At 51.4% G+C, this 14,463-nt stretch overlaps 1 protein-coding gene across 1 annotated transcript in view; it reads right to left on the bottom strand.

Moving 5' to 3' along the window:
• Positions 1 to 14,463, bottom strand: part of DNAI1 (dynein axonemal intermediate chain 1) — a 65,207-nt gene that overhangs the window by 7,435 nt on the left and 43,309 nt on the right. Inside the window, exons 11-16 of the mRNA XM_073021741.1 lie at positions 13,011 to 13,128; positions 12,660 to 12,703; positions 6,980 to 7,227; positions 1,770 to 1,859; positions 1,545 to 1,632; positions 780 to 859 (exon numbers count right to left, since the gene is read on the bottom strand). Of these exons, the coding sequence (XP_072877842.1) occupies positions 780 to 859; positions 1,545 to 1,632; positions 1,770 to 1,859; positions 6,980 to 7,227; positions 12,660 to 12,703; positions 13,011 to 13,128 (668 nt within the window). The remainder of the gene's footprint in view (positions 1 to 779; positions 860 to 1,544; positions 1,633 to 1,769; positions 1,860 to 6,979; positions 7,228 to 12,659; positions 12,704 to 13,010; positions 13,129 to 14,463) is intronic.

Raw genomic sequence — 14,463 nt, 5'->3', positions numbered from 1 at the left:
CATCCCACCTTGTCCAGGCAAGAGCAGATGCAGAGCCAGAAGCTGACTTGGATCTCCAGATATCCTATTCAGTTTTTTGCCCTGACCAGCGTGCCCCTTTCTCCCTCCCTCCAGGAGACAGCGTGACTGAGTAGTCTCTCGTTACTCTGGCCTCTCTTGGGCTGCCAGTGGGAGGGGTGAAGAGGGGGTGGGGACTTCTTTTGCATTCAGACCAGTTCTGGCTGGGCCTCAGGGGCTCCCAAGAGGCTGCCTGTAATTAACATTCTGAGTCTCTGAGCCTAAGAAAAGCTTGCAGCAGAGCTATTTCTGGATGGATGGAGGTTCAGAAGGATGTTCATCTACTACCACTGAGACCTTGTAGAAACTGACCGTGAGGTTCCATCCTGCTGGCTGGGATGTACCCAGTATTCAGAGATAATTCTGGCCTTCAAAGCTCAGCTCAAGTACAAATCTCCTCCAGGAAGTTTTCCCAAAATGTTCTAACTCCTACGACTAGAATTCCCCCTTCTACCTCAACTCCCAGGAAGGGAAGGAGGGTCCAGAGGAAAAGATGCTGGGCTGGGCTAAAGTCACCCTCTAGATTTTCCATCCCCTCTCCTGCATTTAGGCCTTATTCTTGTCACCCAAGCAGGTCAAGAAATACATTCTCTTCCCTCAAGAGTCCTTCTAGAACTGATGGGAACTAAAATCCATCAAAATAGGATCTGTTGAGAACTCTAAGCTCCCCAGGTGCTCAGGCCTAAGTGGCCCTCTACGGAGCTGGCACAGGGCAGCCTCACCTTGTAGATTTTTCCCTCCTCTGTGCCCACTAGGAACATGTAGTCAATCTCTTTGTGGAAGTCAAAGGCAGTGCCACAACCTTGGGAGAAGAGGGAGGGGCAGGCTTAGCCCAATTCCAAGAGGGAGGCTCCCAGCGCCTCCCCTACACAGCAGAGGAACTCAGCCCAGGCATCTCAGTGCAGGACTCAGCGCAGGACAGACTGAACTTGGGCCCCTGTAAGGGCTGGGACCAGGCCAGGCAAACAGAAACCAGCCCTCTGGCCTGCTTGTCCCAGGCAGTTAGGATTCTGCAAACGGCCAGGGGTTCTGCAGACAGGAATGGGGGCCTGGGTAAACAAGTCAGGGATTGAGTTAAACAGGGTCAGGGTCAGGGTAAACAGGGACAGGGTCTGCGAACAGGGACATGGTCTGTGCCAACAGGGATATAGTCTGCATAAACAGGGTAGGAATTGAGTAAATAGGGACAGGATCTGGGTAAACAGGGGCCTGATCTGCATAAACAGGGCTGGATCTGCATAACAGCACCTGATCTGCATAAACAGGAACAGGGTCTGCAAACACAGGGATGGGAACTGCATAAACAGGGAGGGTCTACAAACAGCCAAGGGCTCAGCAGACTGGGCCAGGCCTTCCTATTACCTCCTGTTGGCTCTGGCACAGGTTGGGGAGGGAGCACTCAGTCAGGGAAAGGACCATTCTCACTGACCCTCACTGGGCCTGAATGTCCTTGCCAGGCCTGGAGGTGAGGGGACTGGGGCTCCTACCCACTGTGTGTAGCTGCAACCCCTCAGGAACTTCCGTGGTGCTGCCTTCCACCTTCAGCTTGATGACATCTACGTGAACCAGCTCGCTCTGTAGCCACAGACAGAGGGATGTGGGGGGAGGGCACATGGGTTGGGTTAGATGAGCAAGGCTGGGGGGTGCCCTTTGCTATTTAGCTTCCCGCCTCCCCAATCATCCCAGCATGACCCTGTCTGGGAAACAGGCACCTTCACGAGAGTCCAAGACACAATCCTGCCGTCAGATGACACAGAGAAGAAGTTAAGGTTTTGGTCCATGTCATCCTTCTGCCACTTGACCTGAAACATCCCAAAACGTGAGCTCTGGGACCCTGCTAGGGTGTTGAGTTAGGGCTGTAAGCAGAGCAGGACACCCCCAAGCACCCATCTGAGGCCCAGCAGCAAATTCTGGGAGCCCATTTCCCAGAATCCCATGATTGGTCCTTTCTCCCTCCTTCCATCCATCTCTGTCTCTCATTCCTTTCTCATTCCTTTCTTGACCATCCTGGAGCAATAGTGCCAGTCAAAGCATTGCTTTAATTTACTGGCTTGGCAGTGGAGGTACCCAGACCCTTCCTGGGTTGGGTTCCAGGAGCTCCACTATGGGGAGAAGGCAGTGGCTATGGGTTCAACTACCTTACATAAATAAACATGGCCTGGAAAGAACAGGGCCCATCAACCAGTTTCCTGTTTATAAAACAGGAGTCATAATAGCATAGGTTTTTTGTGAGAAATAAATGAGATAATATATGTGAAGCCCTTACGTCAGAACATTGCACATATGAAGTATTTGATACATGTTAGCTAATGTCCTTATTATTACTATCATCCTAGGGATCTGGGTGCCAAGGTTCTGCAGGGGCCTTTCCCTGCTTGCTTGTGGTGGGTGAACAGGAGCAGGCCCCTGTCTCCTGCTCACCTCTTCCAGGCTTGGCCTTTCTCTAGGAAGTGTCTCCTCTGTTCCCACCTTTCCTTTGCTACTACCTCTGTTCCCACCTTTCCTTTGCTACTAACACCTGCTCCCAGAACTTTGCTCCCAGTCCCAGATTTGACTTGCATTTCTCCAACTGCAAGTCGGGGTTAATTATCCTGCCCCACCCATCTTCTCAGGGCTGGAAGCAAACATATGGGAAAGTGTTTTGGAGACAGAGCTGTTGTCTTATGAAGATGACACGCTTGAGACTCAAGTTTCTGTTGCCAGATGTGGAGGCCTGGCCACACCATGTCCCAGAGAGCTGGGGTGGGGCTGGGTGCCCAGAGTTTTCCGTTCTCTAGCTCCCTCCAGACCGCCTATGCTGGGACCACCGTCCTGTCGCCTCCCCCGGTCACAAGCAGAGGACCAGTGAGGGAGGCCAAGAACCCAGTACTGTTGCCTGCTGCCTGTAACTGCAGCTGTCACCAGGGTTGTTGGGGGCTGGAGGGAAGTGGAGAATGGGTTGTCATTCCCCAGCCAGCCTGAGGCCTGGTGGGTTGGAGCTTCAGAAAGGCAGGCTGAATCCGTCTTGGTCTGTCCAGGGAGCTGGCTCTTTTGCACTTTCACTGGACTGAGAGCGCCACAGAGCCTGTGAAGCATAAGTCAGAGCCAGCCATAATATTGAGACCGCTTCCCCTTCTGCAAAGGTGGTCCCTTTAAAGGGGGGAGGGGACTGGGGGTGTCAAAGGCCAGGCTGTAAGAGGCGCTAGGGAGCTGCAAAGGGAAGTGTTTAATGAGCAGACGCCAGCACCGCATGGAAATTGTATTTCACACCCCACTTAGCAGCCCGATGCCCAGTGGGGGGTGGTGTGTGTGTATTTGCAAGTGACTGTGTATATGTGTGTGTGCAAGTCACACACATGCTCCTGGGGTGTAGGTGAGCCGGTAGGAATAAAGCAAAAGAGGGAGGGTGGTAAGTGAGGTTAAGAGAATGAATGAATTCCCAGGGACCAGGTGGTAGGGAGGAGCTGGAGCCTGCTTCACTGATTTATTCTCTTCTGCCTTATTTGCTTAGGGCAGACCTGCTTGACCCTAGTCTCTTGTTTGTACATCCTTCCTGCCTCCTTCCCCAGAATTGCACCAGCGCGCACACACACACACACACACACACACACACACACCCACAGAGTGTTGCTGGTTGAAGCTTCACAGTAGGGCCTGCACAGAGCTGGCTACTCAGGCAGGTTCCCTGGAGAAGAAGCCTGTGCTGTGGGACAGGAGCCCAATCTTCTTAGAACAGACAGTCCTCTCCTTGGCTCCAAAACCTTCCGTGGCTCACCACTGCCAGCAGAACAAACTCCTTCTGCCTCAGCCTGGCATTTGAGATCTAACACAACCTCTCTGGCCTCCCCCAAATATCTCTGACACAGTATCTCTGACACAGTCCTGTTAAGAGGGACTTAGACTCTGATGTCTCTGACATCTCATTCAGCAGCCTGGCTCTCCTTCAAGCTCCATGCTCTTATAGCAAACTGCCTGGAGGATGCCTCCCTCTGGGTGTCCCTTGGGTTTCTTGTATTGGTTTCTGGCCAAACCTGTTTTTCTTCTGCCATTTCTCACTTCTATGGATAGCCTACTAAGCAACTCAAACCCAGGCAGCATGAATTCTTCCCTTTCCCCATATCTAATCAATCATTTCCTTCTGTTGATTTTACTACCCCACCAGCTCTTAACCCTGTCTTCTCATTTCTGTCTCCACTGCCCCTGCCCTAGCTCAGGTTTCAAAATCACTCATGCTGCAGCCAGAGTATCTTTCCAAGAGACAAACATGACTGTGTTACTCCTCTGCCCCAAACTCTCTGATGGTTGGGCAGCAATTTTGAAACTATGCTCAGGGGGTAGAGGGAGTGAAAATAGGGGACCCTTAAGCAAGCAGGGCCCGGGTCCTACTCGAGCACCACTCTCATCTTTTTAATATATAGGGCTTCTGCATGAACACTTTGCTTGAAACCACGGACGTACACTGTCCAAGCATCTTAATTTAATAGATAAGCGCAGGGTGCTTCAAATGATGTGTCACTTCCCAACAGGCTACTCTGCTTGGTGCCCCATGTCATTGCACATGTGATCCCTTTGTACCTTCTTCATCTCACTAACTCTTTCTCCTCCCTCACAATCCAGCTCAGGTGTTGCTTCCTCTAGAAAGACGTCCCCGCCCAGGACAATGTGGGTGCCCCTCCTTGCACACTTCTACTTTAGCACTTAGCATACTGCCCTGCCCTGGTCAGCCTGTGGCTGTGGTTATCTCCCCAGTAGGAACTCCAGAGATCAACCAGAGGAGCACACAGGGAGGAGTTACTGAATGTATGAATGAGTAAGTGAATGAATGAGGGAGGAAGGAATGAGAAGAAAAGAAGAGAACAGGATGTGAGTAAACAGGTGAGAGACAGGTGGGTCCTGCCCATGTCACATGCCATGATTCTATACAAGAACCTGAGTCTTCCATTTTGCAAAGTCAGCAGCCCTGTTTTCCTGGCAGGAGAGCAGAGCAGAAGGCTTCCCTGTCCCCTGAGTTCCTGTCTTCCTGGGACCTGCTCAGTGAAAGCAATAATGTTCTTTACAACGCCCCATTTTCCCTGCAATCTGCTATTTGATTTCCAGGACATAGCAGAGTAGGAGTAGGGTGGTTGGCTTGGGCCTCTGCCCTTCTGCTTGGCTTGAGGAAGGAGAGTGGTCGCGCCAACCAGAGATGCTCTGCACTTGGCCCTGGGCTGAGCTAGGAAAGCAGGGGCAGGGCTGGGCCAGGTATGGTCAAGACAGGCCTTTTTTCCTCTCCATGAGTTTTAAAGTTTCTACAGAGATCCTCCCCCAGTCTAGAGACCTACATGTGTCTGGAAGGCCTGGTGATGAATTGGGAGGTGGACTTTTTGGTGGAGAAAACTCCTGAGGCTGCAACCTCTGATCTCTGCTTTGTTAGAGAGTAGCTGGGGAGGGTGTATGGCAGGAGGAGATGCCTCCCTCCCACCCTCTGCCCCAGGCTCTGGGTAAAGGATAAAGCTGAGAGGGCACCATTGCCCCTGTGCCTGGGCAGTCCTCCCTCTGCTCAGGCCTGTCAGTGCTGGGGAAGGTGTCCACATGTCTCAGGGAGCTCAGGGCCATAAGAGGCAGGAGTGCAGAGCTTGCCTGCAGACTCTCAGGGCAGGAGGGAATCGAAAGAAGAGAAGACAGAGTCCCAGTGCTGCCTGATGAGCCCAGAGACCTTGAGCAACTTGAGGCAGAAATTCATCCTTAGGTCCTCCCAGACCTGCCCATGGAAAAAGAGTACACAGCCTTTGAAGGAAAGGGACCTTTGGGACACAATAAAGAAGGGCCTGCAATGCCACAACTAAGAGACCCTCTGAGAGTGAAACTGAAATCTACTCCCCGTGGAATATGATGGGAAACACAGTCAGGGTGAAATGCAGCCCCAATGTCCAGGTAATGGTTCCAGGCTGGTGTCAGACTTCTGCAGAGGCCCCACCTACCACTCTAGGCATGTCTGGAGAAGAGGGGGTGCTACAGAGAGGCTCAGGGGCAGACCTGCCTACCAGGCCTTACAGTCCCACCCAAGGGCAGGCAACCAGCAGCAGCCGCCCCTGCCTGGGAGTTTCCCCAAATCTAGCCCAGATGGCAGAGGAAAGCCCTGTGGGGAGTTGAGGAAGCTTGTAGACAAGGACCTGGTCTTTAACATACATTGACCCTTGACCAACGTGACTTTGAACTACATGGGTTCAACTATGCACAGGTTTTCTTCTGTCCCTGCCATCCCTGAGACAGCAAGACCAACCCCTCCTCTTCCTTCTCCTCTTCAGCCTCCTCAGTGTGAAGATGATGAGGAAGAAGACCTTTGTGATGATCCACTTACATTTAATTAACAATAAATATTTTTTTCTTCCTTATGATTTTCCTAATAACATATTTTCTTTTCTCTACTTGCCCAATTATAAGGATACAGTATATAAAATATACATAACACACAATATATGTATCATTTGACTGTTGTCAGTAAGGCTTCTGGTCAAAAGTAAGCTATTAGTAGTTACGTTTTTGAAGACTCCAAAGTTATACACAGATTTTTGACTGTGTGGGGGTCAATGTCCCTCATTCCCACATTGTCCAAGGGCCCACTGTACTCAGCTGGGGCCTATCAGGCCCTGGAGGCTTCCAGCTATGTCTTCTGAGTTACTGATCGCCACATCCAAGAGATCCTTGGCAAACAGATAGGGCCCTCCTGAGGGGAGCTCTGGGGCAGCAGACCCCAGCTGTCACTGGAGACCCTCTTGCCTCCTGATTTTCACCTTCTGCCCTTTTCTGCCTTTTCTGACACCCAGATCCTGGCCTGATGGTACCTACCATCCTCATCTCTTGCCTGCGGTCCTCTCCTCCCCAAGCTCCCTCCCTCCTCCAGTGGCCTCAGGCCCACATGGTGCTCCCATCCCCACCCCTCCCATCCTGGTTCCAGGCTGACCTGCCACACAGGGTCCGAGTGCTTGCCAGACTTGGCTGAGCTGCGGAAGGAGGGCTGGGAGTGGGGCTTCTTGAGGTTGTAAATGGCCACGTTGCCGTCATAGTGGCCCACTGCCACCAGGTAGGGGTGGTCCACGTGGATGTCGAGACACATGATGCCGCTGTCGCTGCTGAACATATACTCAGGGAAGCTGGGGTTCTTCATGCTGTAGAGCAGCAGCATGCCCCGGCTCTGCTTCATGAAGTCATCTACCCAGGGAAGATGGGTGGCTGAGGTTGGAAGATCCAACTGCTTTGCCTGGGGAAGCCTCCTCACCCCTACCCCACTAGATGGGCAAGCCCTGCTCTGCTCTGCTCTGCTCCGCATCTGTCGGAGTGTGGGATTCCTCTCTGGGCTTCATCTTTTCCATCTGTGAAGTGGAATTATGAGATGTGACCTTTCCCTTCTCAGAGATCATGGAAGGATCCAACAACCAATCAAGGAGACCAGGTTTATTCTCCTAATTCTCCCCGAGGTGCAGGAAAGGGGGACGCTGGCTCAAAGAGCTGCTAAGTGAAGAAGGTGTGTGACCTTGGGAAGGAGCAACACCCTCAGAGGGGGTTTGGATGCCCAGCCCAGGGCAGGCAGCTTTCCACAGATGCCTCGATAATGCCCATGTACCCCTCCCCCCAGTCAAGTACAGGCTAACTTGAACTAATATGGAATTGTCTACAGTGAGTCCCAAACTAGCCACCTATGAGCTTATCCCCACAGTCCCAGGTTCAGCCTGAGCCCTAAATCTAGGCATGGTCCCCAAATCCAGAAGTCCCAGGCCAGCCAGTCAGGCTTCCACAGGCCCACTTGGCCTGGGCACAACTTTTGGCGATCAACAATGGACCACTCAGCAGAGGCCCTTCTCCCCACCAGCCCCATGTCAAGGGAGTGCCTGCCACTCTTTCTTTCATTTTCTGTGTACTTGGCGCTCATCCTGATATGTAGTCATGAATATAGTCCCAGCCCTCCTGCCACCAGCTCGGTCCTCCCAGCCTCCTCACCAAGCTCAGGGGAGCCGGAGCTGGAGAGGTGGAAGGCTAGTGCAGCCCCCTACCTGGGGGCACTCTGCTAAGGCAGAGGGCATGTAGGGGCATCAGGCCAGGTCAGTGGACAGGAGGAAGTAGACGCCAAGCTACAGAGACAAGGATACCAGGCCAGCCACTGACAGCAGGCTTCCTCTCTTACTGTGCTGTCCTAAATGAGTCTAGCCCAGGACTGGCTCCAAGACAGCAGCTGTTTAATGACTCCCTTATTAAGTCATGCAAGAGGCACTTGGAGGGGGCGTGTGGTAGGCAGAATAAGGGCCCCCTGCAAAGACGTCCATATCCTAATCCCCTGAGCCTGTAAATATGTCACTTTTCATGGCAAAAGGGATTCTGCAGATTTGATTAGGTGAAAGACCTTGAGATGGAGGAGATTATCCTGGATTATCTGGGTAGACTCAATGTAATCACAAGGGTTCTTATAAGGGAAAAAGGGAGGCAGGAGAGTCAGGGAAGGAGATGTAACCATAGAAGCAGATGTCAGAATGATTTGATTGCTTGCTGGAAGGGGGCCACAAGCCATGGAATGTGGGCAGCCTGTAGAAATTGGAAAGGGCAGGGAAAGGGCTGCTCCCCTGGAGCCTCAAGAGGGAATGCAGCCCTGTTACCACCTGGTTTTGGTTCTGTGAAACCTATTTTGGACTTCTGACCTACAGAACTGTATGATAATTTTGTGTTATTTTAAGCCGTTAAATTTGTGGTAGTTTATTCCAGCAGCAACAGGAAACTTGTATAGTAGACATTTAGGGAAAATTGACCCAAACCTACTTTTAGGAATCAGAGAGAGAGCCTCCCATAGATGGTACTTTTTTTCTGGGATGATTTGGAAGCCGTCCCTCTAGAAGTCAGCTGGATGGATGCAGTGCTCCTCCGCCCTTCTGATGACAATAATGAAACCCTCTCTCCATTTCCCATACCTCAGCCTTGCCACCTTCGACTCCAGGAACAAAAATGCCCCTTGTGTTAGGACTTTCACAGTCTTCAAAGGCAGGGGACCAGCCCAACGCTGCTCTAAAGAAGGGTATCAGTTGCTAGAGGATTCAAAACCTCAAGCATGGCCCAGAGGCCATGGTGCCAAGCTGGGCTCAGTCTCTCGAGCAGCTGGGCTTTTCCAGGCACTCTCTTTCGATTAGGAGTAATATTTAAACAGTGTGGAAATAAGAGCAAAACCTTAGAGACAGAATACATCAAGCGGGACATTTAATTTGATTTAGGGAAAATGAGGCAAACATTTGAGAACCTAAATAACTAACCAGTAATTAAACTAACAACAGGAATGCCCTTGCATTACAACCCAGCAAGCACAGTGGCCTTTATGGACTGTATTTACAAAGAGACCTGACAACATAATTAGTCCTGTAAATTTTACGCAGCCTGCAGCCGAGGAGTGATGGATTTTGTGTGTGGAGGATGAATGAGGAGAAATGAGGTGGATGAATTTCCATTTTCGGTAAATGAAATTAACACTGCTTAATTAGTGAAGCTGACAAATAAATGATCAGCAAAGATTTAAATCCCTAAAAGTGTATCTCTGGCCTGGGCAGGCCCAGGGACAGGCCAGGATGTGGTGGGACACAGTGGGAAGGGATTTAGAGCTGGGACTTAGAGCCTGACATTGGCGCCTTTTGAGGGTGCTGTCCCCAGAGAGAGGCTGGGCTGGGGGACAGCTGGCTCCCCTGCTCTTCCAATGCATGGCTCTCTGGGAAGCTTCTTGCCCCATCTCCTGTGTGAAAGCCTCAGGACCACACAGAGCATCCTGATCTGTTCCACCATCCATGCCTGGCAGACCATGAGAAGTCCCTGTTTCCCTGCTATGAATTGGCTAATGGGCTGGAAAGGACTGCTTCAGTACAGCCGGCTGACATCATTGCATCCCAGCAGTCCCAAGGCCATCTCTTCCTGGGCTAGTTCCTTTACCTTCTAACCTTCCTCCACCTGCTTTATACCAACTGACAGCCTCTTTCTCCACTCTGCTGGGCACATGGAGCCTGGCCCTAGTGGGGATCCCAATCTTTGCCCTTTAAGCAGCCTATTGTGCTCACTACCTGCTACCCAGCAGCTATAGTGGGGAAGCACGTGGGGATGTTTCTGTGCTGTTGCAGGAAATTGCCCAGATTCCCTTTTCTCTACCTGCTTGTTCCTGGCTGGCTCCAACCAACCTGGCTTGTCCCAGCCAGAAATGAGGGACTGGCCCCAGTCCTTCCTAGGGTATATATCTACCCCTGCCAAAATTTTATTTGGCTGAGTCACAGAATAAATATCTGGGAATACCATAAAAAGGAGGTTTATGAGGTCTAGACTCAGCTCACCAGAGTCAAATCCAACATCAAACCCAAATTCTCACTCCAGTGTTTGTCCTCATGAGGCAAAATCTGAATATGGGAGGGTAGTATCTGGGAGCTTCCAAAGACAGTGTGACGGATGCTGGGGAGACCAGCTGCTCCTCATAGTGATCCCATCCAGCAGCTAGGGTGCCTTCTGTCTGCCCTAGCTTTGCCCTCTTTCTCCCATGGAGGCACTCAAGAGCATGGGACTCCCAGAAGCAAGCTCAGGATGGATGCAGGGGCCTTCCTGAGTCTCCACCCAGCCTGGCTCTATTCAGGCCTCTGCAGGTGGTTCTGAGATATGCAAGGCTCTGGAGAATAGATGCTCATCTGAAAGCTGGCCAACAACCCCTGAGCCAGTGACAGCAAAAGCAAATACCACTGCTGCTGCCACTGGGCCCTGCTCCCTAGGAGACTCCCCTCTGTCTCCACACCCCTCTTCTCTGCTTGGGCCCCCTGAGGGTACTGCAGGAAAGCTAGGGGAAAGAATGACAGACAAATCAGCAATGATTGTCCTTTATGTGTAGGTGGTTCCTCCGCTTGCAGCATGTTTACTTCTTCTCTCTCAAGCGTACCTCACAATAGCCCTGGAATGGAGGCCTGGCAGGTTGTCAGCCTTTCCATGTCACCAATGAAGAAACCAAGGCTCAGAGAGGCTTCTGGCCCCAGATGTCACTGGAAAGTGACACCCCCACCCCCAGGACTGTAGCTGACGATGGGTACCACTCAGGCACGTGGATGTAGCTAACAGGATCAAGGAAAGACAAAGAGACCGTTCTCAGGTAAGTACCTGCCCAAAGGACATTGCTGGGCTTGTCAGGCTCGAGGTCATCTGCTGGTGGGAGGTGACCTACTCTACTGCTCCTGCCCAAGGCTGCCCAGACCCCAGCACCCACGACAGCCTCCACATGACCCCAACCAGCTGAGCCTGCTTCTGAACCTGGGTCGGGGAAGAATGGGGTGAAAACTGAAGCAGTTTCTCCTCCTACCTTCTGGGGAGCAACCCCGACACCCCTGCCTCAGTCCTGAGCAGAGAGCCTGGGCTGAGAGCAGCCTCACAGGGGGTCCACACCCACTCCTGGGAGGGCCTGCCCAACCCAACCCCCAGGCCCTGTTCCAGGCCCAGTAGCTGCAGCAGAGGGGGAGGAATGTGCTAGTTCCCTGCCAGAGGGGGAGGGCACTTCCCACTTGGCAGCAGCCCACCCTCAGGAGTGGGGACACAAAGCAGGCATTTAGGGCATCCTCAAAGGCGGCCCAGACCACAAGACTGGGAGCAGCTCCAAGGTCTCCTCCCTGAGAGGAATGACAAACACCCCCTCCTCCTCCCCACCCTGGTCAAAGAATGGGCGGACAGGCAGTCTGAGGGGCAGTGACTGGGAGCTTGTATGCCTGCCAGCCAGCAGCAGCTTGGAGAATGGAAAGGTTTTTGTGTTTGCAGAAGCTGATCCTCCCAGCCAGAGAACAAGCTGTTAGCACTGGGGAGCCGAGACTACTGCGAAGTGTAGGGCCCTCTCCCGTTGGGAAGGGGGAATGTCCAGGACAGCACAGCACTAGGGGCTTCAAGCAAATCACCTGCACACAGTTTCCACTGTGCTGCCTTCCTGCCTCGGGTGGGTAACTGGCAGGGGTGGGCACACTCTGGACAGCAGTGGGCTCCCAAGGTTCAGGGGATCCCATCCCACACCCCCACCCACCCAATCAGGAAGGCCTGAGGAGAAGGCAGGAAAGGGGGCCTCCATCCCCACTCTACCATGTGGTTAAGGTCCTGCCATCTCTCCTTGGGATACCTGTATCAGTCTCCTAACTGGTTTCCTGCCTCCAGTCTCAGGCCTGCAATGCCTGCAATTCCTCCCTGCACTGGTCATGTCCCTGTCCTTGAATTCCTTCAGTGGTTTCCCCTCAGGAGAAGGTCCAAGCTTTTTGGAATGGCTTACTGGGCCCTTTGAGGGCTGACCCTGGCCGCCCCCAGCAGCTTCATATTCTGCCATATTTGTCATGCCTCCAAGCCTTTGCATATGCAGGTCCCTCTGCCAGAAGTGTTCTCCTCTCTTTCTTCACCAGAATAACTCCTTCAAGGCTCCATTGGCACATTCAGTTTAGAATATTCCCTTCATCCAGCACTAATTGCCAGTAGGATTGTGGGTCTTCCCCATTAGACTGTGAGCGCCCTGCGGGCAGTTGTCTTTGTATTTCTTACAACTGGCAAAGAGCTCTGTACAGAGTAGGTACTTAGTGTTTGCTGTTTACATGAGCAAATAAATGAATAGCCGGATCACTTACAAGAGCCATGGCCCACTGCAAACAGATCCCTGTACTTTGGATTCCTGCAAAAAAAAAAAAAAAAAAAATGAATCCATTGGCATAGGAAATGAACATGGCCCTCCTGTGGACAAGGGCCTTCCTGTGAGCACTGGTACCTAACTATGCTACAGACATCTATTCTCCAGCTTAGGACCTCACCACCTGGGAGTCCTGCGGGTGGTCCTGCAATCCCATAAGAATCCAAGTTCCATATTTTTCCATACTGTCACATGTCATACTCAAGGTGGTTAAGTGCCGAAGGGGGTACTGGGGGTTTGGGATGTAGAGGGCACTCAGGGGCTCTGGGTTTGCTGCAATGCCTATACTTACCAGCAGAGGGCGGTGACGGACAGGCGCTTGGCTTTGTCATTTTGGAACTTCCAGAGCGGCAGCAGGGTACCCACCTGGTCTCGGTATTCATCAGCCGCATCCTCATAGTACTTAAAATCTTAAACACACACAGGCAGAGTCGGCCCTGGGACTGCCGCTTTATGGCAAACCCAGGTCCACCACTTACTGTCTGTACCTCCTTGGGCAAAACAATAAGCCTCTGTTTTAGAGTGGGAATAATACTACTACCTATCTCAGAGTTGTTGTGAGGATATATTAATTGAGTTAATATATGCAAAGAGCTTAGAAAAATGCCTGGCACATAGTAAGCTCTTTGTGTTAGCTATTGTTACTGTCGTTGTTGGAGGTACATTACAATACACCGGCCATGTCTACATGGATAAAATCCCGGGTTTGCAGCCCTTGTTCCCATGTGTTTCCCTAGCACTTCAGGAGGCTCGTTTGGAGCAGCCAAATTTCAAGGGTTTAGCTGCCAGGGGTTGATTAATAGTTCTATTAATTCTGTCTCCTAAATCTCTAAAGTGCAGCCCATTTTCATATCCACAGCCAAGCCTCCCTATTATTATAATAAGCTGCCTAGATCCCCCATGGGTTCTCTGAACTCAACTTCATCTCCTGCCCACAAAATTGTCTTGGCCTCCCACTTTCTTTAAGTTAGATGCCCCATCCTCCCACTTGTCTAAATGAGAAATGAGTAATCCTTGACTGATCTGTTTCCATAATTTCTCATATTTTTCTTCTATCTTTTTAATTCGTTCTCTTCTCTCCAAACCCATAGTCCCTGCCCGGGTTCAGGTCCCAACATCCATCATGTGTATTATGACAATATCCCTCTAACAGGTCTCCTACCTCCAGTAACTCCTCCTCCAACCCTTGTTTCACAGAACAATCAGAGTGAGTACAAACAAGGCACCTCACCACACCCCTTTCCTCACTCCACCGAAACCCCCTCAATGGCTCCCCTTGCAGAGAAGATCAAACCAAGGCTCCTGGCTGGCACTTCCATGTTATTTCTAGTCAGCTGTCCATGTCCCCTCCATATCAAATCATGCCAATGAGTCCAGTTGTCTCCTGTTTTGTGTTTTTCTACATAGTTTTCCATGTCTAAGATGTCCTGTTCTTCCTGGCAAACTCCTACTCACTCCAGATCCAGATCAAACTCCTCATCTGTAAGGTCTTCATTTTCTTTTGAGCAGAGTTAATTTCTTCCTCTATTCCAGCCCTGCCTCTCCTCTACTGAAACATCTGTCACACTAGATTGCCTCTGTTTATCCTTTTGGCCTGTTCTCCCCCACCAGACAGATCCTGGAGAGCAGGACACATAAATATTCTCTGGGTCCCCAGTGCCTAGCACAGGGCCAGCCACAAAACAGACAACCAACAACTGTTTAAAGAATGCAGTGAAATCCATTAACAGAAGTGAAGTAGTTCT

The sequence above is a fragment of the Chlorocebus sabaeus genome, chromosome 12, assembly GCF_047675955.1.
Source record: "Chlorocebus sabaeus isolate Y175 chromosome 12, mChlSab1.0.hap1, whole genome shotgun sequence".
Lineage (NCBI taxonomy): Eukaryota > Metazoa > Chordata > Mammalia > Primates > Cercopithecidae > Chlorocebus > Chlorocebus sabaeus.
Note: the sequence above shows the minus strand (reverse complement) of the source record. Positions and strands in the feature narration are given on the sequence as shown.